The sequence below is a fragment of the Pundamilia nyererei genome, unplaced genomic scaffold, assembly GCF_000239375.1.
Source record: "Pundamilia nyererei isolate P.nyererei 1_Seehausen unplaced genomic scaffold, PunNye1.0 scaffold00271, whole genome shotgun sequence".
Lineage (NCBI taxonomy): Eukaryota > Metazoa > Chordata > Actinopteri > Cichliformes > Cichlidae > Pundamilia > Pundamilia nyererei.
In genome coordinates this window covers 371,978-397,723 of record NW_005187672.1, presented here as the reverse complement: position 1 = coordinate 397,723, position 25,746 = coordinate 371,978, and the positions used below count along the sequence as shown (strand labels likewise).

The 25,746-nt window shown below is 41.2% G+C and overlaps 1 protein-coding gene across 2 annotated transcripts in view; it reads right to left on the bottom strand.

The window, feature by feature from the left end:
• LOC102197824 (glucosidase 2 subunit beta-like) overlaps positions 1-25,746 on the bottom strand; it is a 161,475-nt gene that overhangs the window by 7,971 nt on the left and 127,758 nt on the right. For both annotated transcript variants that reach the window (XM_005750377.2, XM_005750379.1), the window contains exon 13: positions 13,271-13,342. In XM_005750377.2, coding sequence (XP_005750434.1) covers positions 13,271-13,342 — 72 coding nt within the window. The remainder of the gene's footprint in view (positions 1-13,270; positions 13,343-25,746) is intronic.

Sequence of the window (25,746 nt, the reverse complement as noted above, 5' to 3'; positions counted from 1 at the left end):
CCCCCCTCCAATGGCTTGTTGGTCTTCTATTAATCAGCCAAGATAAAGAGCTGCAAAAAGCTATAAATTCAAAGTATTGTTTTAATTTGCACAAGTGCATCTGTCACCAATCCTGTCACAAGGACCCAGCCCTTGATCAATGTGCTTGCACTGACGCAGGGGATTAACATAGCAAGAGTTGCTCTGAGTATTGCGTTTAGTATTATGAAGGCTAATCTGCTTTATTTCATGACCTATTATGATATTTTTATTGGTGGTCCTAATTGATCTCAGTAGGATATTACGCTGACAGCTTGACATTGAGTAAAGTGCATTGCTCTTAAGCTCAACAACAACAAAAATTTGTTCGTTTTTTCGTTTTTGACCCAAGTTACCATAAATCTTAAACGACACACATGAAATAATAATAATTGTTATTATAGTCATAATGAGAGGCTGTAAACAAATAAAGGACTCTTTATTCTGGGTGTTTAAGTTGTTTCCAAGAAACAAACCTTTGACCTTGACAAGAGAAAATATGGTGTGATCTGATTTCAAAAACACTCTCCTGCTCGTACGGACACACGGCTGTCTTCAGGTCCCCGAGTGTGACTTTTCTGCTCTCCTTGATGCGCATGGCTTATTTAAGACGCCCGAACGGGTCAGTCGAAGGTGAATTGCTCACACAAGTGGGAGCCGGCTCCTTCGAGCCTGTTTGATTGGGTTTTAGCACTCTGTTAGCATCAGGAGGCCCTCGAATGGATTGCTGTCAGGGCCGGCAGACATGCCAAGTGGAGAAAGCGACAGCGCTCCTGCTCTCGTTGCGAGTTGACCGGCGATCCCTTGCGCATCACTTCTGCGCCGGCTCATCCATCGCGACCCCCTCCAGCCCCCCCAACCCCCCTAACACGCACACACAGCTCATTCCCTCGCCTCACCTTCTTTCACTTCCTTCCTTAATCTCCATTCTCACTCTGTCAGCTCTCTCGTGCCCCAGGAGGCGGCATAGGCCCCCGTCAATTAGGCTTGAGTTATTGCTGAGATATAGCCAACACAATCCAGTGTTCCAGTCGGGAGATGGAATCTTATTGACAGATCATTCCCCGTAATAATACCTACTCGCAGTCGGTATTGGCAGGCCGTTTTATAAAGCCATTCCACACTTATCAACAGACTAGTGGACTGCCAGGTGTTCACACCTGTGGAAAAAAGCTTAATTTCAAGACACCAGGGTGCATAAACATTACTATATGTTACTCTGACCCCGTGACAGACAATATAGCTGAACCCAAATGTGCAAATTGACCCCTCTGGCTCAGTGACAACTTCATTTTCTCATCCAATTTGTCACAGTTTGGCTTTAAGCTGCAGCCATGACACAAATCATGCTCGCTCACACTTGTAGCAGCAGGGTCAGTCTCCTTAAATGATCTGCTTTACTATATGTATTTTCTTGTTGGCTGATCTACTGCACCTGTTTGAACAGAGCTACAGAGATTCCAAACATTACTATTCAAACAGCGACGAGAAACAAACAAAAAAACCAGACGTCTTTTTCTGGTTTTAGAAGAATAGCGTGGATGAACATATTTTGAGTATGTAAATAGATTAGCGCTGCCAGCGGAGGGTAGAAATCCATTTCCAACCACAGGAAACGAGGGTCCACAAACCCAGACTTCCTTTTTAATGATTAATGATGGAAGATATTGAAGCCATGCTCTTTTTCAGGCTTAAAACGTCCACAATCTTATTTCCAGATATCTGCGTTACAATCCTTTCTTTGTCTGGCCTCTCTTAATGCTATAAAAGGCACCTTCCATCAAAGATAAACCTGTAATAGCAGCGTATCCGGCCAGCTAAAACTATTATCCATACATCTAGTTTGCATTGCTGGTGAGATGGTAAGCCTCGGAGAATCCAGACATGCCTCTTACCCGTGCACATTAGGGAGCCAATTTCATTTAATTTGGTCTCCACTAAGGTGTGATATCTATTGATATACTGAAAAGCAGGTGGAGTTGTGATTTCATTTAATCCAGTGCCCACAAACAGGCCTGCTGTGTGTGTTTATATGTATATATTAGAAACGATGGGGGTGGGACTACAATATGTTGTTGATTATCCAGGAATTTGAAACAATACTTTATAGCTGTCAGAGCAGTTTGGTTTTTTTGTTTTTGTTTTAATATATATAATCTAATCCTCATGAAGAGTAATTAGCATTAAAAGAGCTGATTAGGCCCCTTTTCTTCTTCTGATAATGACTTGAGCTGATATAAGCTCCTCTTATTTCTCAAAAATGATGTGGTCGCCAGCGATTCTGTTTTAAACTTCATCGCAGTGCTAATCCGTATGCCTCGAGTGATAAATCCCGAAGATCCACGGCTAATCTCGCTCAACAATGACAGGAGAGTTACCCCCTCTGATACAGCCACAAATCAGCCTTTCAGAAGCAATTATCATTTTGGACAACTCTACTCTGGTGCTGAAACACCCTGCAGATACCGAGCGGGGGGAGAATCTGGGCCAGAAGTGTATTTTTGCATGCCTTAATGGGCATGTCAGTGTGTGAGACCCCAGGCCTTCACTGGAGAGGACCATCAGGAAAAGAAGACCACGGTGGCCTCTTTTAGAATCTTTCCTCAACTATTTTTGCCTACAGAGGTTTCTTTGTATCTATGTAGACATTAGAAAGCTGAAGTCAGTGACACGAAGCTTCAACCAATGCATTAAAACCAAACTACCTGCATAGAGTATATGCATTCATTAAACATGCTTCACATACAGTTAAATGAAAAAGAAAGTAACCCTCCTTCTCTATCGGGACATACGTGAAACTTTAATCATAACATGTTACATCATTATTAAGGCAGTGTAGGATCATCTTGACAGAGAACCGAAGAAAAGGCAGAAACAACAACAAGAAGTTGTGTGAAGGTGCGGTCATACTAAATAGAGACTTTTAGAATTCTGTTTTTGTCCATCCATCCATTCGCTTCCGCTTATCCTTTTCAGGGTTGCGAGGGTCGCTGGAGCCTATCCCAGCTGTCTTACGGCGAGAATCAGGGTACACTTGGACAGGTCGCAGGGCTAACATATAGACGGAGACAACCAATCGCACTCACATTCACTCCCCCATTCATACCTATGGGCAATTTAGTGTTTCCAATTAACCTCACCCCACTAAGTGCATGTCTTTGGACTGTGGGAGGAAGTACTCGGGGAGAACCCACACAGTCATACAAAGGACGCATGCTTATATACCGTTGGTTATAACAGTTAAAGGGCACATAGTGCAAGTTTCCAGCAAATGACTAAAACCAAATTCAACAGTCGGTTAAATCTCTCGTTAGACTCTCCAGTTTAGACTTTACTTTGATAAGTGGAAGTTCAATCACTTTTTTTCTCTTAAGACAAAATAAGTATGAGTTTTCAATAAAAAACTCATACTGGTATTCTTCAAAATGCAATCCTCTCTTCTACAAATGGCTTTCATGTGAGCGCCGTGATTAAACATGATGATTTTCACTACCGACAGAACGAGAAAGTCTTGATTGAATCTGCAGTGTTTCAGAATGAAGAGTATTTAATGACCACGTGCTTGAAACCACAAATATTCGCGGCTATTTTAGGTTCTCACTGGGCTTAGTCGAGGTTAGTGAAAGATTGTAGTTCATTAAAAACAAAGTGAACACAAAGACACCCAAAAAAGGACGTGTTTACTTTTAGATTTACTCAAAGGACAAGCTACAAAAACGCAGCAGAGACATTAAACAATCAGGTAGCAATTACATCTCACTGCAAGCGTGTCTGGCAACAAGAAACAGTCGAATTAAAACACAACCGTCACGCCAATTTACCGACAGATAAACGGCTTCAGAGGCGACTCCCATCAGTTTCTGTTACAGAGAGCATCGACATCAAGCCCGCTCCTTCAGAAGCGCTCTATTCATTTGCAGCCATGAAGTGACAGGAACTGTCACATCAGATATGCCAGCTCAGCGTCAAATTACTCATAAAAACTTCTTCAACAACCGGCTCCTCACCACCTGCAGTACTAATGAAATACAGTACCTATGTTAAGATGGTGTAATGTCTGCGCTTATTACTGTCACCTTCCCACTGTAGCATCCACTCATTAGCTGCCGCAGCAAATGAATTATACCTCACAGCTATGCTTTTTGCTGCTTTAACACGGGGTCTGGAGCAGCACGTTAGTCCCCTCACTATGCAGTTAATGCCGTAATCATTTACAGCATGAGAGGGGCCAGGGCACCGGCAGGTAGAGAGAGTAATTTGGACGCTGGTGGTTTAATTTGGATTTTGCGAAACGGCGCCATAAAATGGAAAAGAGGGGAAAAAAGAAAAGGTTTCATCTCGTAGCAAAGCAGCAGAAGCAGCAGCAGGCATTGCTATAACCTTTACTTCCTCATGTCAGGTCACCAATCAGAGAGCAGCCTTCTGAGATGAGCCCATGCACTGTCATTACTGTGCCAGTCACTGACACTCCTCTCACCCTCCGACCACCCACGGTGCCCAGCACCTTAATAAATAATTCATAAGCAAAGGAACATGTGAAGGGCACATGCTCAGTCAGGGCTTTGCTTTCCATTTGTTTCACATGACTGACACACAAAGAAGACATATTGCCTTTTTTCAAGCATATTTGCGATGCAAGTTTTCAGAACCGGACTGAGATGCATCGTTACGCGTAACGGCGTACGAATGAACTCACCTTCAGCACGCGGGCTACGTGAAGACACGCTTCTTTGTTCTGCCGCACACTTCTCCTAAGGTGGAGCGCGCTGACCCACGTCATCGCTGTGGAATTGTAAAACACGACAGGCGCGGCGAGTTGCGTTTTGCATTCGCCGCACAGACGGCACGCCGAGGCCATTTTATGCGCGGTTATGAAGCGGAGTCGGGGTGCATATTTCATCAACACCTCCTGACAGATATGAATCAGGGCTGATGTCGAACCCAAATCAGTATTCTGTTAACAGCTCACTTGTGCCTCATTAACGACTGGGCTAGATGTTGCCATGACTACCCAGCAGAAAGGCCATCGGGGGTTCACAGTGTCAGCTCCCCACTCCCCATCACTTTAACCCTCTCCTCAGACACACAAGAGTCATTACCTCTTGATAGCGCGTGGGCTGTTAAGTGCAGGGACCATATATCATAAAAACATTAGGAACAGATATATATATTTATATATAGGTCTTTCATTTCTTATATCAGTGAGGGTGTTATATAAATGAATTCCTGTATCTGCCTGGCTGTCAGAGTGGGCTGCACTAGTGTACTATTGTATGATCCTGCGGGCTGCCATGTTTCCAGGTAAAGAGGGCCCCTCTCCTCACTAATGGCACTCCAGCGAATGACCTTGACAGCTTGAAAACGAGCACATTAAGTAGAACACTTAAATGTATAATTATGCACTTGTTCCAGTGGAACTGTCGCTGCTCTGTAGGTTAAATCATTATGGCTTAGATAAGATGAAACAAATAAATAATTAAAATAAATACTTTTTTTTTTTTCTTACCCGCTCTCTCTCTCTCCCCCACAACTGCCTATCAAAACAATTAAGGGATTGGCTTTGATATGAACACATGAAAGGGAGCATCCCTGCACTCATTAAGTGAGCGCATAAAAATATAGAAGAGCGGAGCAACAAACAGTCATTAGTCTTTTTGCCACGCGTGGAAATGCAGCGCGCCTACTTTCCACGTGACGGGTCGACTATTATGCATTAACGCTGAACTCGCATGCAACAAGAAACTTTGCAAATAATTTTAAAAAAGGGGAAAATAATATTAGCTCTAGAAAAAGGTGAGAGTTCTTCAAAAGGATCGGCCTGCTGTAAATGTAACCCAGGTGCGATGTCGAGCGTACGGAGACATTGTAATGCCGCTAAGTTCTAACAATAAACAAGTTATATTTGCTCGCATATAAGCGAACCACCTGCAGCAGCACGGTGGGTGTTGAAGGACTAAACACTATGCCATAACATTAGTCAGAAAATATCGTTTTATGCATAATGCCAAGTCTATATCGAGCCAAAATTTAAGAGGGAATCCGCGACTTGAACGAAGCAAAGCGGCTGAAAGGCCGTTTTTATAAGAGTTATTTGTGTTTATTAGTCTGTGGCGACAATGTGTGTTTGTGCTGTACGGATATCCTATTGATCTAGCCCACCCACTGCCTCCCAAAATTAAACTGTTGATGTAAGCAACACAATTTGTAACAATGCAAATTATACAAAATTTAATCTTGGGGAAAGCAGCCTTTACAGTTTACACTGGGTTCAGTACTGCCAAAGGGCTGGAGCTGTGAAACTGCTGCATTTATAATAATGTTGATTCATTTTTGTTGTCCTCCATATATACATACAGAGAGAGAGAGTATGTCTAGGTGGAGGCTTAAAAATTCCCATGAGACCTAGCCAGTTAAATGTCACCAGTTCAACAGAACAAGGACATGGGTGAGCTGAGGGGCCGTGGCAGTGGGAAAGAGAGTGAATATTGAGTGTGTTAAACATATAAACAACATCTTAAACCCATTAACGTCAAGTGTATCATATTTGCTAGATGAGTTTTTGTGAGCGTTGAGACCTCTACATCATCAGTGTGATTTTTTTTCCCCCACATAAAATGTAAATAAAGAGTACAATAAAGCAGTAAATGTAGTAGAAATGATTATTTTTAAATACACATTTTCAGTTGGTTGAATAAAGACAAGTTTCAAAAAATTAGACTTTTCTGTCTAATATTTCATGGTTCTGGCTTTGCGTGGCCATGAGGATGTGTGTGGTTATTATAGATGTGGAGGATGTAGGTTATGTCTATGTGCATGCTGCTCCTCTGCAGCCTTTTTGTTGGAGGTAACGTTAAAAATTCAACTAGAGTCACTAAAATTCTGAATCCTAACATTTCTCACGAACACGTTACACAGATTTGTGAAATCTTTAAAAATAAAAAAAAAACTTTCCAAAACATCAGCTAATAGCCCCCTGAAAATGACACATTATTAGATCATATTTTCATTCGTAGCCACCAATCCAAGTAAGGTTATTTCGTCGGGAGACGACAATGTGCATCGCTCCTGTCTCGGGTCGATGTTCAGTTGCTTTGTGCTCATTTGTAATCTGCTAGTGCTCAAGTGGTTTTACAGTAATAATCTTAAAACTCCCTCATGATTGCCGTGCAATGAAATGGCCACCTATCGAGATAATTAGCGACGGTGCTTTTCTCCTGTTTATGCGTGTGCAGCGCTGCAGAAAACTACGAGTGAATAGTAATCAATCTAAAAATGAGAACGGAGCGATATGTTTTCCATCAGGACCTCATTCCTTTTTAATGCTTCTAAAAAGACGTGGCGCTTTTCAGCTGTATTCATGAAGAACCGACTCTTATCGATCCACTGAGCATGTTTCATATTACCATGGTCGTATGAAAAGAGTGGCCTCTCCTTTCTTAGGTTTGTGCTAATAAATTTGCTCAAACTAGTGCCTGAAGGCATTTGAATAGCTGCATTTTTTTTGTCAGTATCTGGGAAGATTTTCCTCCATAACGTTCTGGTGATCTTTTGTGTGGTCGTGTGGTCAACATGGGGTCACGTAAGTGAGCCTAGCCACAGGTGTGAGAAAACGCTAGCCCGAGAAAACGCCACTCTGGAAGCGGCATACGTACGTCTGCCGCATACCGGCACAAGCAGCCACCCTATTTGTATTTTTCACGGTGGCCAGCACATCCCACTCTCTCTGGGGTTGCTCTGCGCTGTCATTTCAACTGCCTGGCTCCTTCGCAGTGGGCATACACAGTCATTCACTGTGGTTTCAATGTTGCTAGGCTACCTCACTTCTCCACTGTTTTCTGTTTGAAAATCTACTGTTCAATAAAGCAGTTCAAGGGAGACCTGTGGGTTTGAATACTGAGCGATATGAACCAGCAGGAGTAACTGACAACACTAATAGCCTTTTTTTTTCTCTTCCCCCCGTTTCACAATACTCTTTCTTTTTCTCCCTTGACTCGATAGCACACTAGCACAATCTGCGCCTACCTCTACAGCACATGCATCGGCTTCAATCATAATATTCATATAGTGCAACATTTATAACCTTTCCTTATTACATTTCTCTATTTTGAAAGTGTGAGCCTGAGTCATAGGTGTGGTGTAAATCTTCCCTTTGTAGTCTTCCACTGTTCTTTTATGGCTTGTCTGCTTATAGTCGCCCAGCAGCGTGTCTAGGAGTTATTATTATTCTTGTTTTGTCTATCCTGTTTTCAGCTTTGGATGTTGGGCGCATTCCAAGCTTGGACTGTCAAACACAGCGTGTTTCCAAGGGCAAAGGGTGAGCAAGCAAGCTGCTCGCCGGCCCCTGCAATGCTTTTTTGTTTCCTCCCTCCTCGTGTGCTTTCAATGATGATGAGTGTAGAGCGGTCTGACCCCGGCACAATAGAAGGCCCAGCTCCTTGAACTTTGCGGGGCAACATACGCTGGCCCCCATGACCCTGACTGCGTGGCCACCTGATTTCCCCGGAGTCCCAAAACAAAAACTCATTGGATGACCCCTCGACTGATCCCGTCCTCCTTCGCAGATACATTTAAATCATCCCATCCTCCTCTGTCTGCAGGAAAACGCATCTTTATTAATAAGACACCGTCACTCCCTTAATGCATTTTCTTCCTCTTTTGGTTTTGTGTGGCCACACGTTTCAAATCTTTACTAGGATTTGTGGTTTTTTTTACATTGTTTAGAATCTTTTATTGCATTTGGCGCAAATTGTTTAATGTTAAGAAATTAGTTTGTGTTTGTTGGTATCACTACAGCTCAATCTGTTTCCGTGTGGTTAGCCTAGTGCGAGTTTAAAGGCACCTTCATAAATATTTCTGATTTATTACAGCCTGACATTGTGATGACAGCATACCTTCCAGAGATGGGTTTTCTGTAACTGTTGTGGATATAAAGAAAAACAGGGGGGTTTAAACATAAGGCTAACTGCTTAAATGTTGACAAAGCACTTTGTGGAAATTCTATTAAAAGTTAAATATGTTTAATGCAGTAAAAGGTTAAAGCTTGAAGGAATCTTTGGTCCTGATTCCAGTTTTATCAGCAGCATGAAATTAGAAAACAACAAAAGAAGCTGCTAGTTTCCCAACACAATCAATTCTGTTCAATCCATTTAAATTTTTATATCGTCAAATAACAACAAAAATCGCCTCGTGTCACTTTATACTGTAATCATAGAGAGACAGAAGCTCAACAATGAGATGACCCCTTATAAGGAAGCACTAGGTGACAGTGGGAAGGAAAAACTCGCTTTTAACAGGAAGAAACCTCCGGTAGAACCAGGGAGGGGCAGCCGCCTGGAGCAGTGGGGCAGACCGACTTAAAAATGGTAAATGAACTTATTTAGCGCCTTTCTACTCAATTTGAGCGCTCAAAGCACATTCTACTACGAGTCTGATTCACCCAGTCACACACATTATTTGATCTGCTATCTAACAAACGCACTCAGATAAACGTACTCAGTCCACTCAGGGTTCGGTATCTTGCCCACGGATACCTCGACACATGGATCAATCCACCGACCTTCATATAGGTAGATAACCTGCTGACCACCTGAGGCACCAAATAGCTCATCACTGAGGGAAAACTAAACTACCTGGTTTAGTTAGGCCTCAGTGACACAGGCCTAGAGCCTGTGAGTGAGAGTGTCTCAGACTGCTTGCACATCTTCTTTGCTCAGTATAGATGACTTCTGCAATCTGCTAGTGACCACAGCAATCACTAAGAGATTTTTGGTGCAGAACCCGCTTTGCAATCGATTTCACTATCCAGCAACTACTCGCCAACTGGTTGGGGAATACGCAATTTTCCCCCGTGACCCGTGCGACTGGGGCCTTGGGTCAGCACTAACTGGATGACACAGCAGGACAATAACCTTAAACATTAAAGCAACTCTAGCACACAATTATTTTCAACAAAGAAAATCTGTGTTTTGGAGCGGTCCAGTCAGAGCCCAGACATCCAGCCATTCACACCAGACACACTAAGAATATGGCTAAACTGAAGCAGTTCTCTAAGGAAGAACGGTCCAAATTTCCTCCCACGTTGTAAGGAGTGATCTCAATACCACATTGGCTTTTTGGAAATTAATGTGACATGCTGGTGACAATATGATCAATGTTCTGTTTGTTAACACAGTATTAATTCTCTGCATGTGGTGTTTCTCCATCAAACAAATTGTAACGGCAGTGCTTGCAATACCTCACATAAGCACAGAGGTAGCAAGAGATCTGCCCGCGTGCGTCTCTGTTTGGACTTTTCCAGAAGCATTTAGCAGCTCTGCATTTGGTGTCTTGTCAATGTACCTAGCATGTCTGCCCTTTGAGGAGGAGGGCGGGGGTGGGTACCGCGGGGACATTATGAAGATGGACGACGCTGTCACGTTGGGATAGTGTTTGTAGCAATGCAAGCATTTTCTCCTATTCTATTATCATTATCATGGCTGATGTTAGTGTTACAATAGCCATTTCAGGAAGCGCTTGTGACGCCGAGGCCGAAAGGCAGGAAAGCTAAATGGAAAACAGAGAGATTGGAATTCAAGAGGTGAATATGTGTTGTATAATATCTGCGTTTACAGATAATTGGAAGCACAGAGTGACTGCTGTGCCTTATGAAATCTTTGGCAGTGTGTGGCCACAATATAAGAGCGAGCAGCTGCAAAAGAAAGCGTTGCCAGGTTGATTTATTGTTCCTCGCAAACATTTGTGTAGTTAATGGTCTAACGCCAAGCTATGCTGCAAAACCAAGCATGAAGGAAGGTTAAGGCTCAGGGTACAATTTCAACTTTTATGAGCCGTGACACACTTCGCAAACTGTGCAGGCCGTGAGCCGTAATCGAAATTCGGCAGCGGCGCCATCAATTTAATGCCGCGGAAACGTAACACGACTAATCCAAATTAGTCAGAAAATCGTACGAGCGAGTATTAGCAATGTCATCGCCAGGGCAGCCACGCTTCCAGTGGGAGGCCGCGCATGGTAACGCTGTTTCTCTGACACCACCGCCACCTCTTCTCTGTCTCACATGGTTGTCCTTTAGGATGCTGGAGCAGGTGTGATAAATGCTGCCGTTTAAATCAAAGCACTCCCCTCTCCCTCCTCACCCCCTCTGGGGAGAAAGAGGAGGCCTCCATGCAGATTGATATCAGGAGGCCCGGCCACATCCTGCAAGGCCTGACTGATGGTCTGTCTGGATAAAAAAATGAACTTTATACCCACCATGCGAGCTATGATTCATGTGCCTCCCCTCCCCCTTGCCTCAGCTGAAAGCAGTCCACCTTCACTACACGCACTCTGGAAACAGTATAGTACATCATATAGAGCCGCACAGCCCGCCTACACCCAGAAAATACCAATGAGGTACATGTGATAACAACTTATATTAAGCTAGCATTATTATTTTTCTCTGACTTCTATGGAAAAATCCAACATTGTGTTTAGTCTTAGTCATCAGTGTGAAAAAACGCTGGAATGTGGGGAAAAAATAAATAAATATACATTTGAAATCTGTCCCTCGAGTCCTGTTTGGCAGAGATTTTGGCGTGTTTGACCATTGATTTCGTTTAGTCCTTCTGCCCTTCCATACCATGATGAGTGACAGGCAGGCAGAAGCGCTGGGGTCACATTACTCACAGTTAGCATTCTGTTCTTCCTCTTTCCTGCGCTAAAAACATGGTGAAGCATTGCACTTTACGCTCCAAAAGTGAGCATAGTGTGGGAGTTGATGGTGGAAAAAAAGAAAAGAAGAAGAAGAAAACAGCTCTGCTTTAGATTCCAATTAATTTTCCACCTGAAAGGGAAAAAAACCCCCACTGTATCTGCACGGAAGAATAATTGCAGTTAAATTATCTCGAGTCTTACTTCAAGTTGGGCCCTAATGGCATCGCATCTCAAAGCAGACAAAATGTTTTGACTCCGTGTCGCAAATTTTCCACGGCCATTTTAGACCTTTTTATTATCCGTCCGCAAAACAAGTTGTTAGTCTGTGTGGCCGCTGAGTGGAAAAAAACACCAGCGCAACTCGGTCTTCCTCTTAGGGAAGGAGCTGACGTGGATCATAAAAGCTTTTTGCATAGGTGTCAGTGTGGATGGAATAGGTTTTCCATAATTGCAGCCTATAAAAGTGTCAGGTGACGGACAGCCAAGGCTAATGAGAGAGTGGAAAAGGACAGTGAGGCGACATCCCATAATTATCACCTCAAATCAAAAATTCATAAGAGAAGAAAAAGTAAGTAAATAAACAGGAAAAAACCATCCGTTTGATGTATGCTTTCTTTTTTCTTCTTGTTTTTGACAGAGATGTTACGGTGAAGAGAAAGGTGAGGTGATGTGGTCGCCGAAGCGAAACTAATGACTGAATAACAGCCAGCGTTTAAAGTCACACGCAAGATAAAAATACAATCAAGCAGTAGATATTTCACTGGTATATACTGCTTAACAGCAGATAGATCTCCAAAGAATCAAAATAAAAACGTTTATGACAATTAAAGGTGCATTTCAGTGGGGACTGAGTGGCTTCTTTCATAGCACACGGCCTTCTTGATGCACACCTGTGTCCAACAGTTGACAAAGACATTCCCCAAGGGTAAGGTAAAAGACCAGAATGTAAACCTTTTGATGAAATTGAAACCCTTGGAGGCTGAGGAAATATAACCCCACCAGTCTATGAAAGCTGCTCCGTTTTGTCATTGATCAAAAAGTATTAAAAATATAATAAAGATCTGTTAGTGACTGATTAAAGGTCATACGAAGCTAACAGAGATTGAATAACAATAAAAAAGAATCAATAGTGCAAATATTGGTCTTAGGGTAACTTCATATGAGCACTGTAACAATGATTAAAGAGCTTTCTGGGGAGTGCAGGGGTGGGATTTGTTTCAGGTCGAATCGTGAAATGAACAATGCTGTCACTGAATTTATCTAATTGGTATAAATAAGACAAAATGCCCTTCTTGGCTTTTAGTGCATGATGAAAGCCCAGGGGAGGGAAAATGTATGTGAATTGTACTAGAAGTGCTTTGTGGCTTCATATTAAAATATTGACTATGCTCTGCTATAGAATCTCAGGCCACAGTACTCAGAGTACTGCTAAGCGCTTTGGAAAGATGTCGTTCTATAAACTGTCTTTAATTTTTTCCCCACCTGATCCCAGACATACCCCGGCTGGTCAGTGATTGGGATTTTAACTGTGTGCACAAAAGAAACAGTGATTGAGGTACTTACCCTAATGAGACCTCTACTCCTGCCGTGCTCTTTTGTGTAACTTGATTGAATGGGCACAGGGTATAAGTATACCTGCAGAGACAAAATGAAAACCAAAACGTACTCACTAAACTGTAGATTTTAGCTGGTCCCAGATAAAAGTTCAAGTTGGTAACCATCACAGTTCTCAGGACCATTCTACATCAGGGCAAATACTCCTTAGGACAAAAGGAACCTTTGAGTGATGTACTATCATGGCATAAGCAAAGATATTGGTGCAACACCGGCAACCACCATATATACAAAAGAAATTAGCAAGGACATTTTGAAAGCACTCTGGACGATGTTACATTTTATGCAAAAAATAGCTCTAAAGATCTAGAGGTTTTCTAGTAAAGTCCAGGTTTATTAAGGGTTTATTTTGACTTATCAAAGGAAAAAAACAAATGGCAGCATTTTCTGTGAACTACGTGGGATAGATGAAGATGAACAAAGATTATAAAACAGTAAAAGACCACAGCAACCAAAGAATATCTTTTGTTGATGATGGTAATATCAGCACAAATTATCTGTAAGTCAGGTTTTTGGAGGTTATCAGGAGCAGCAGCAGGAGCTGTAGTGTACCCCTAGGAAGCATCTGTCAAAGGTTAGTAAGTCCTTGTATCCTTGTATAAAAGACAGTACAGGTGCTCTTTTTATAATATACTTCACAGTGTCTACTAACAATGGACAAAAACATTTCAACTATAAGCTGCCATCAGTCCAACTTCAGACAAACAACAAAAACCCAGCACACTGTTACCGTATATAACATTGTATATTTAGCAATGTAGAGAAAATAGTGAGATGTTATTTTAAAAGAGCACAAAGTCAGTGCCATTAGCCACACGTCCATTTCCAGTTAAATTGTTTTGCTGAAACCGCACACAAAAAGTACAGAACTCTGAACCCGGTGTTATCTCACTTACATAGCTGTACATAGCTGCTGCTGTACATACTGCCAGCTAGCTAATATGCTGGCATTAGCATACTCACTTGCAGTGTGAAATTAAACAAAGTCCCATAGGGAATGCAATTCTCGGGGGCCCACCTCAGTGGACAGTTACCCTGATGAAGCCCTTGGGGGTGCATATATCTAATTTGGTAAGTTGTTCATGGGCGCAGCCAACATACTCAACCCTGCTGCTCAACCCACAAATGCATTTTCCTTATGTGGCACCATTCAAGGGGAAATAAACAGGTCTTCCAACCGTATAACATTTATTGCCAAGAAGTGTTGTTAAAACAAAGAAACCATTGACCAAACTTTTGTGCCAAGTTTAGTTGAACATTTAGCATGTACTCCAGTAGCTGGTGGAGACTAAACCTCTCTGGATGCAACAAAAGAATTACAGTTACATAACGATATTTCAAAGTTATGGTTACTCTGAAAAACTTGACAAAATAATTCCCATAGCTGACGCAAGCAGAATTTAAAGCAAGTTATAGTCAATACTCTAGAAGTCAACTAAATCAAAGCTATCTTGTCTAGTCTGTCCTGGCTCAATGGCTCCCCCCAGTGACAAAAGATGCCACTATCATCACTAATCTACTAACAAACTGATCAAAGACAATCATGGTGAAACTTACAGGAGAAAAGCCGGCCTGGTTTGCTTCCTTGACATCCGAACTATTACAGTGGCTGTTATGAGAGGATGCCCACAGTCGAAACAAGAGGAGAGACAATGAGTGAGGGAGGGTGGAGGGAACGAAAATGGCTATGGTGTAAAAAAAAAAAATAAACGGGGGCTGGGAAGTGTAAGGGCGACGAAGAACCGTGTGCGAGAATAGGAAGATGAAAGAAATGAAAACGATGAACATCAGAGACAGCGGGGCAGAAAAGAGGTAAGTGATTGGCTGTCGAGTTCATTTGCTCTTATTTACACTTGCTTGCGGATTGAATTAAATACGGCTCATTTTTGAGACTTTTATTTAGTCATTCATCCTTTCATGTCTGCCCTGTATTTCACTGCTCAAACATAAGGAGAAAAAATAACGAGCATCTGCAGCATTACTATGATGTCGGCAAGAAATGCAGCCCCAAATGTCTCAACAACTCTTGGATTGACTGCAATGGAATTTGGTACATTTATGGTGCATTCATGCAGTGGTGATAATACTTTGTGTTGCAAAATATTGCCTCATTTTTTATTTCTTGGCTGACACAGGGACCTCTGCATAAAGGGAAGCACACAACACTCAAGCTTTACATTAAATGAGATTTATTTATAAGGGTCTATATGCACAGCAGGATCAAGAGTGAGTCAACAAGAGGTCAGACTTAGTGAAGGAAACAATGTTTTGTGATTGAGTTTGAAATTAATTTAATCCTTAAGAGTTACAACACAAACTTTGATGAAAATGTTAACCTCGATTTAGCCTTATGTAGCTTCCTAGCTCACCTTTGTAAGCTAGGATGCAAAATAATGACATTCAACAATAATGCCTAGAGTGCATTTCATTCATTGGCACCTTTCTTACGCAGAATAATAAAAACTGTCTGCTTTCCAGGTATTTAGCTGCTAGTCTATTCACGCTGCAGGACTCACGGCCGATTGTAGCCCAATCATCTTTCTGCTCGCCTCCTTTAAACCAATCAGACCTTCACTCTGCATCCTTTAAATCCCACTGTTTGTCTTTCATTCTTCCTTGCAGACTCTTTTGTCCAACCCACCTCCACCAAAGCCTCCATGTGATCCCTTAATACCATCAGGGTCTAGACAGTCCTGCTCTAATTCCTATCACTTCTGGGATTTCATTCTGCTGTGATGGGCCATCAGCATCTAACCACCAAATAGCATAATTGAGTTCTGCAGATCAATAATTAATGTTCAATTCCTTCTAATGGCTTCTTTGCTTGGGATCACTGCTCTGCTGCATGATCCAGTCTGGGCCAAGCTTGAACTATGGGACACACGACCTCATATCTGACGCTACAATACTTATTATTGCATTGCAGACTGTAAGAAGCTCAAGTCCTGCAGCTGCAAAACCACCCAAATCATCACACCTCCACCATCATGCTTTACAGTCAATATGAGGTGTTTGTGCCGTGGTTTGGTTTTCGGCTGGACATCTCCACTTTGGTTTTATCTCTCCGAACGACATTGTTCCACGTCTCGTGGTTTGTTCAGATGTAGCTTTGTTGTTTTAAGGGAGAACAAGCAAACTGCTAAATCATCTGCTCTTATGGTCACACTAATAATCAAGCAAGTGGAATGATTATCAGCACCCGGCTGCTCTAACAAAGGTCTATATATTTTTTCCCCCATGACTATGTATGACCAACACAAAGTATTTCTTTGTGCTGTTCAAAACCCACATCTTGACTTTCACTATTAACCAATCAGTATTTGACATTCTAACTTTAACCACTGATTGTTTATTCGGACGTCTTCTTGATCCACTCTTTCCTGCTGTGTATACAGAACCCTGTAATGGGTCAATAGCATTGTTATTATCACAATATATTTAAAAATCACAAATGCAACATTAAATATGTTGCCACTTTACATTTTAAAATTAAAGAAATATGTTTAAAAGAGTTGTGGACTAATTTATTAAATTTTTATTTACATAGTTGTCATAAGTGCTGTAGCTGAATGCTTTGTTTGCACGCTCATATTAAACATTAGCATGTGATTATCCCAAAGTTGTATCTAGTATGGGTGTAGACTCTGCTTCCCAGAATCTACACCCAGAATATTCAGCTCCGAAGTCACATGAAAAGTCAGCAGGAGACCTACAACTGAATTAAGTTCAATGAGGACCTCATGTAACTGGTTTCTATCATGATCCGATAAAAGCAAAACTGATTGCCAAATAGGACAATGTGATATGTGCCAAGTAGCTTCCCATGCTAAATAAAATAATAATTAATAAATTTGAATTCCCTCTCGACATTGGCTTCATTGTTCCTTATACAAGCCAGGAGATTCATTAAGTTTGCAAAGCAGGTGTTTCAGCAACAACAAACATCCTCATCTGAACTCTGAAACAGATGGCACCTGATAGACAGAAGCACAGTGAGCACAAAGAAGGGGGTGGCGGTGGAAAAGTACGAAATGAAAACGCTATCAAATGAGTCCCAGAAGGGAGTACCCCTCTATGTCCGTACCTCTTTTCTCCCTCTCTTACCCTCAAGGCAAAGCCATCTATCCCTGTACACTTTTGCTGACACGCCATCACTGTGCCAAAAGAAATAAAAATACGGCCAGGCTATTTGTGTGTGAGGACACTGTGATTTGACCTTGGATGCTCTTCTCCATGTGGCAGCCTGCAAGAAAACAAAGCAGGCATAGCAACGCAGAAAATGTGTCGCTGGGTAAAAAAAAAAATTGATTAGAGATTAGAAATGCCGAGCAGACTGTGCTGCAGGTTGATTAGCTGCCTGTCTGCAAGACAGACACTTCACATTTTCCCATGTTATATAAATGGGACATAGCAGAAAGGTCGAAGAGGCACATTTACACAAACTGTCTCTGGCTATCCTAAGCAAATGAGCACAGTGTGACATGAAGGAGGAAGTATTCGTGAGATGGATGGGCAGTGACAAAGGCTTTGAGGAGAAGAGACTGACAGTGCTGGAAATATAAGACTAAGAAGGAGCCAGGAGAACAAAGACAGAGGGAAGGGCAAGACAGAAGGATAAAAAGAATAAAAGTGCGCAAAAGAGAGTAGGAGGGAATCAAAGTGTGCTGGTGGTGACGCTCTGCATATGAATCACCAACTGCACAGGCCTCGAATATGACAGATGATGACGTGCAACACGGGAGACTCTGAGTGGAGGATGCAAAAGAAAGAGAGAAGCAAAGGGAGAACACGATAGGTGACTAAATAAATCTTTGAAAATGATTAGAAGCAGAAAATCAGAAACGACAAGACTGATCCTCCCATTAAGGGCCTGAACTCCAACGCCCACCGCTCGATCTACGACCTTGTTCCAATGCAGCTCTGGCACTAGCCACAATAAGTTGGTAACACTGTGTCAAACTTTGGCAGGTGTTCTAGGGCCTGAAGGTACACATTTACAGAATAAATATCTTAGATGCAACCACTTAGCCCCTCAGGCTTTATTTCATGCAGGCTCAGCAGGCTCAGTTCACTCATAAATCTGTTGATTTCATAAAGAAAAACTAGTTCTGTATTGAAATTCTCCCCAGTTTAACTCAATTTACATATAACACACAATCACAAAGATTAGTCTTAATGGTGGACGAATTAAGATATTCCAACCATCACACTAATAAATTAGTGAACCTTTGTATGTGATTGTCTGTTCATCTGGACAACTGGTTATTCAAACTACTTTAAACTTGCCGGTTCTATTGTTAGGGACATGACTAAGTGCATTATTGAGTGTCAGGTTGTTTGCACGATGGGTACACCAAAAACCTGCCTATGGCTACTATGGTTACCAGCAGATTTCCGCAGCTAGCTGTAGTTTGCAAGGAAGGAGCCGATTTGCAACCATTAATCAACTACTGTCCGTCCAGGTGGGAGGTATTTGGTGCAGCACCAAATACCTCTTTCACGGAGCAACCTCTGGCAACCACTCACCAAGTGCTTGGGGAGTACACATTTCTAGCTAGCAACCAGTGGTTTCCGGAAGGTCGCCGACCGGTCTCTATATTTCACAGAAAGAGTTTTAAAGAAATTCAATAATAATATATATGCTTGGAATTATTTAGAAAACACTGAAATGTTTACAAACTACCTGTGTAACCTAAATGGAGAACTTTAAGTGCCACTGTAAATTGTGTTCTGTTAAATATGCGCCTTATTTTCCATGTCATTTTTGCTAAATGATTGAAGGGGAACAATTAAGCTAATAGGGCTTCACTAGCTTTGTTTTTTCTTCCAGATGCCTCAAAAATATGTGTTTTATCTAATTGAACTTTTTTTAACAGTAGGAAAAAAATACTTGGACTAAAATGAGGTCTGACACCCGTGCACCACCAGGAAATGCTGGATTACACCAGACTTTTTCGTATATTTCGACATTGTTGTGTCAGTTAAGTCGGTGAGCATATTCATAACAAACATCAAAAGTATGAAAAAAGCAACATTGTTAGAAACTGGAAACAACCTTTAACAATCAAATGTTAATTAGCGTTCCGAGACAATCCCTCAACTAGTTCTCACTGGGGATACGCAGGAAAAAAGGTGAGCATATTTATTCCTCAGTCCACTGAGATCCAGAGAAGAGCGAAAGTGAAGGGAGAGAAAGACAGCAATTAAGCACTTCTCCCACTAGACTGCTATGTGACGGTGTGGGTGGAGTTCACTAGAGGTGACACTGCAACACAGCAACATCAACACTAGCTACAGGTAACACTGTGTACACTCTGCTGGCATGCCAGGAGTCAAAGGTGATTCGGCAATATAAAGTGGTGTGGCTAATTGTTTATTAGCAAACTTTAAGGGAAACCAACACTATTCATCTTGATAGCATACAGCAACCTTAGGTCACAGTAAATAGAATGTGTTTCTGCAGTTGTGTAACAGGTTATGCTCTAGATAGCTTTATTTACTTGAGTCATCCTAATGTTGTTGATAATATTTTAAAATTCACAATATTTTGTCATCACACAGGACAGTGCAAAGTCTTGAGCATTCCCTCTTTTCTTCATATTTTGTTAGAAAAACGAGACATAGATGCTGTGGTTTACTGAGACGCGCGTGCACAGAAAAATGCAAATAGGAGTTTGTAAAATTGTAACGAGATTGAAAGTCAATACTTGGTGTGACCAATTTTATTATTCAACACTGCCTGAACTCAAGCTTTCTCGTAGCTTTCTCTCAAATCTTTTCTCTGGATGTCAGCCGCCTTTTGTTCCATTCTTTGTCAAGATGATCCCACACTGCTTCAATAATGTTGAGGTCCGGGCTCTTGGGATGCCAGCCCATGACTGATAGTGCTCCATTGTGTGTTTTTCTATCCAGTTATGCTTTTACTGCACTGGCAGTGTGTTTGAGGTTATTGTCATGTCAAAGAAAGAAGCTCTTGCCAGTCAGATTCTTTCCCGATGTTATCTTAGGTTTCTCAATATGTGACGGTACTTTTCTGCACTAATAATTCTATTAATTTCAATGAGATCTCCAGCAATCCTGGCTGAAATGCAGCCCTAAACCACGACAGAGCCTCCACCATGTTTGACAGATGGCATTTATAAAGTAATGTCAAGTCTTTGGTGGATTTATATTTCCTGTTTCTCAGGGCTATGACTGTCAGATATCGTTTGTTTGCTGTAGATTGTTTCTTTTTTAGTCCAGCTGCTTCTTCTTTTGCTTCCACTTATTCAAGTTCCTCAAACATTTTAAGGACAAACTGCACACCATGCATGCCATGATGTGTCAAGCATTTAACTAACAGCTCTTTGGGAATCATCCTGTTACTGTATGTCTGTAAAACTGTGTTACCTTTAGAATTTTTCATAGATGCAACTAAAGAAATGCAAAATATTTTTGAAAAATTCGTTTGTTGTTGTTTCCACAGGTGCACAGTATGACTGTGCAATAACAAGTTATCTTATCTTGTTAACTTGTCTTTTAATCCCATAAGTCAGCAGCCTTTCATATGCTTTAATGATTAATAGGTAATTATTATCTATTAAATGTCTAAACAAACAATAAAAAATGGACTGGACTGAAAATGAGGGGAAAAAACAGCCAATGTCCAAAGAAAAACTTGAAAAACTAGGATTGCCCAAAGAACTAGTTCTCAAGAGCACTTTAAGACATTAAAACAAAACTCTGGCTCCCTGCAAGCAAAATATGAAGACAAACAATGTTGTTCAGAATATGTAATATGTGCCATTTCTTATTTTAGCCAAAATAACAGTCGTATCATTGTCTAAGTGAGTAATCAAGAGAGACAGAAAGGAACAGGGAATCATTACTTTGACTTTTTCCAGAGACTGCAAAATTACAATTGCTGACAGTCACAAATGAAATAATTAATCAAATAATACATAATAGAAAGAGAAAGAAACTAATATAAGCAAGACTTTCAAATAATATCTGCCTCATCCGAACAGAAAAAATAAAGAAAATTGACATGCTGACTACTTTGGGAGATAATTATTTTAGTTTTTTTTCTGTTTTACTGGCCCCAAGGTTTTCACAGAGGTGAGTCAATATTGCGTCGTGATAACCTTGAAAAAAAATGAATCCAATTTCAATCTCTACTTAAATTCAGGACAGACTGATGTAACAGATGTAGCGCACTTTTTTCATAACTGATTATCAATTTAGAAAAACTGCTTTGAGTTATAGGTAAAATGGCTTTAAACCACTTAGACATAAATTAGGTAAGAAGATATGAATGGACAGCAGGCAGTCAGCTACAGCTTAGTTAAGAACAAAGACTTGACACATGGGCACTCTGCTAGCCCAGCTTGAAAGCTTCAATGATGGAAATACGTCTGAAAGCTACAGCATACACCTGAGTATTTGCCCTGCATAAATCTCAGATTACAGTGCAACCTAACTTCTTAAACGTTAAGCTATTTTGCTCTTGACTGATAGATTTTATAAACTAAGCCAGCAAGACTGTATTGATTGATTGATCTCTCAGTCCCAAAGCAGATAGAGTATAGTGTAGTACGCAGAGTATTTCCCAGGACTAAAATATATTTACCTGCTATATAATATAATGCTACAGTACTGCACAAACACCACATATAGTTGTGTATAGTGTATATAGTGTATAGTTTCAAATAGAGTAGATGGGCACCTGGAAAATTCCCTATTTCCTGCACCAAATTTGCATTAGTAAATTCCTCTCTGTTTAAGTCTAACTAAGTCTAAGTCTAACTAACTACAACCTTACAGCTTCCATAGAACTTTAGAGGGTAAGTAGCAGCCGGGTACTGCTAATCAAATAATCCTGATTAACCGATCATGGCTGATCTGTAAAGCCAAAGTTCTGACTGTAGCATTCTGATGTCTTAACACAATTCCCAGCTGTGGAAGTCTCAGCGAATTCACCCAAAAGTAAGGCTGCACAGAAACTACAAAAAACCCAAGAGCTATATCTCAAACTCTACAATCCTCAGTTATCATGTTAAATGTTAAACTTCATGACAGTACAGTTAAAAAAAGACTGAACAAGTGTGGCTTGTTAGGAAGGTGAAGAACGCACAAGACTTCTGGAACAACATTCTTTGGATAGATGAGAGCAAAGTGGAGATGTTTGGCCATAATGAACAGCACCGTATACAACACCTCATACCAACTATCAAACACGGTGGTGGAGGTGTGATGATTTGGGCTTGTTTTGCAGCCACAGGACCTCGAGACCTTGCAGTCATTGAGTTGACCATGCACTCCTCTGTATACCAAAGTATTCTACAGTCAAATGTGAGGCCATGTCTCCAACAGCTAAACCTCACTGAAGTGAAGCAAAATTGTAAAATGTGTCAAAACTTAACCACAATGATGGGAGAGACTGGTAAAGAAGTTATTGTTGCTAAAGGTGGCTCTACAAGCTACTGAATCATGGGTAGTTTTTCACAGCATTGCACAAATCTTCTAATTCTGCTGCCTTTTAACTGGAGAGTTATTGCCTTTTATTCGACAGCAAATCATTATGACTAAAAATGAGTAAAATTCCAGCATTTAACATGTGTGCATTATTGATGACTGTCATGATTGATTTTTAATACGTTTCATGATATCACTTTGACAGCTCCTTTAGCCAGAGTCCAATATTCAAATAATAGTTTCACAAAAGTGCAGATAAAAATGTGCAAACAGTATACGACAAACACATAGCATATACAGTTTAAATAAGCAAGTATGCACATGATGTTTGTGTAACACTTTAATGTTAAGATTCCAACTGTGACTTATGTTTAATTGATTTGACTAATTAAACTGCTTTGGAACTATTTTACCTCACCATTATATTGTATTATATTTTCATTATATTGTAAGTAGAGGCCTATTCTTACCTTATGAGCTATTTCATTTTCTTGCTATAGTGTTTTTTCTCTCTCCCCAGGACAGCATCTAATATGAGAGCACCTGCTACCAGAGATGAAGGTGGGAGAGAGGCCATTTGATTTATGTCTCGGTTGTTTAAAAAAAGGGTTCTGCAGTGTTTGGGTCTCTTTCCTACAGTAAAAGTTTCAAATTGCTACCATGGAGAGAGTTTTATTTTTATCCTAAATTCCATCTCATCAGCTCTCAAGCACAATTATGGAGTCAGATTCCAGTATTGTAGCTAATATTAGGACTATTTAAAATTCAATTTCCGGGCTCATATATTTTCAAAAAGAGCATTGCGATCACATCGTTTCTCCACACTGTAATCCTGGAAGCCCAAAGAGTCATACTAAAGCCACTTTTGAAGTAGAGACTTTTTCTTCTGGGAAGGTGAATGCGTAGTGTAAACCTCTGCCACATAAGTTACCCTGAAGAAACATAAAACAGAGAATGTAAGAGCCTCTTTTGCTTAGATGCCTTACCTCGATTTAAAGAGAAAAAAAAAGAAGGAAGTATTACAAGTCAAAATTGAAGCCAATTTAGTTTTTAGAGCTATCACTGAGGCTAATGAGGCAAATAGCCCCTGGCAGATCATTTAGAGCTACATTCTCCTTCCATGTCTGAAGATGTCACTTTATTATCATTGCTGCCATTTTCCTCTCAAAATAGTTGAAGGCTGACTTATACAAAAAGGGAACAGCATAAAAAAGTCTCTTCTCAAAATTTCTGAAACATTAAGGCAGGGGTGTCGAACTCCAGGCCTCGAGGGCCGGTGTCCTGCAGGTTTTAGATATCACCCTGGGTCAACACACCTGAATCAAGTGATCAGTTCATTACCAGGCCTCTGGAGAACTTCAAGACATGTTGAGGAGGACATTTAGCCATTTAAATCAGCTGTGTTGGATCAAGGACACATCTAAAAGCTGCAGGACACCGGCCCTTGAGGCCTGGAGTTCGGCACCCGTGCATTAAGGTGTTCTGAGGGTAAAACAATCACATGTAGATATAACTACATTTAACTACGTTTGTATTACATTGGATGCAACTATAAAGTCTCAATGAGGCACTCACATTGACAGAAACAAGCACTTCCTGATGGCTGCAGCCAAAAAAACACCACTACATCACAAAAAGTGCTCAGAAACTGCTTGAGGAACACAACACAAAGCCCAAGGTGCTGACCTGGCCTCAACTCCCCAGATCCCAATCCAATTTAAAATGGGAAAGATGTGGCTCAAAAAGCCAGATTCGGCCATACAGAGGACCCAAAGCATCCGCTACCACAAACCACAGGACACCTCCAGGCATTCTCTGTCCATGCCCTGATGGATAAGAGCTGCTCTGGTGGTATATGGTGGACCTCCACAATAATAGGCAATAATTGTAGCTTAGCAGTATTTATGGTCTTCCTCAAACTTAAGACCTCTACCAGAGATCTGGGATGTATGTCCAATTTTAGGAGTGGAGTCAGACTGAGCCGTAACCTGAATATGCTAGAACCAGGTTTGGAGGTCACAGGCCTTAATGTTCCTATTAAGACTGGGACCACTTTCATCTTCACCTTCCATATCTGTTTAACTTGTCCCTTTAGGCAGTGACACCTTTCATATTTTCTCATGCTCCTTCATCCTGACATTACAGTCAGCTGGTATTGCCATATCAATCACAACTGCTGTCTTTTGCTCCTTGTCAACCATCACCATATCTGGTTGGCTCGCCACCAGCTCTGAAACCTTGGTTGTTCTTTTGTAGGTATGTCACAGTGCGACTCCATTTTCCGAGTACGCTGTCCTGACTCACATCCTTTACATTGCTGCACTGTGTAAATGGTCTCATGACCCCATTTGCACAGCCTGCAAAGTGAGACCCTTCTGCTTAGGGCTTTTTCTCTCGCTGTCCTGATCAGAAACTCCATGATGTCCTTCAGGCTGGACTTTTGAAGTTCCTGGTAGGATTTCTTGAGGTCAACCAGTTCCTCTATTACGCCAATGATAGATCCAATGAATGGGCTTGGTCTTTTACAATACATCATCTTCATCCTCATCATTCTCTGGTTTTTGCTGCCTGAGGCACTCTCTTGGCAGTTCGTCCCTGGTGCCCATCTTCTTGATGTATTTATGGATTCTCTGTATTTCATCTTGGGCAGTATCCCCCTATCTCTTTCATTGTTTGCCTACTCTTAGGGGGCTGGACTTTGCGTGAAGTGTTGATATTATTTCTAACATTTAACTGGCTTCACAGCACCTGTTTTATCCTTTGGAGGTATTTTGGTGCAACTGAGCTGACTTTTCTTTAGTCCTGGATACAGGCCTGTGAAACAGTCAGGCATGTATCCATGTCTGCTATGCTGCCTTCTGTTAATTCTTGGTTTCTATTAAATTACCATTAAACTGACAATATAGGATAGAATGTATAGATTTATGTTTATATAGACACACACACACACACACACACACACACACACACAC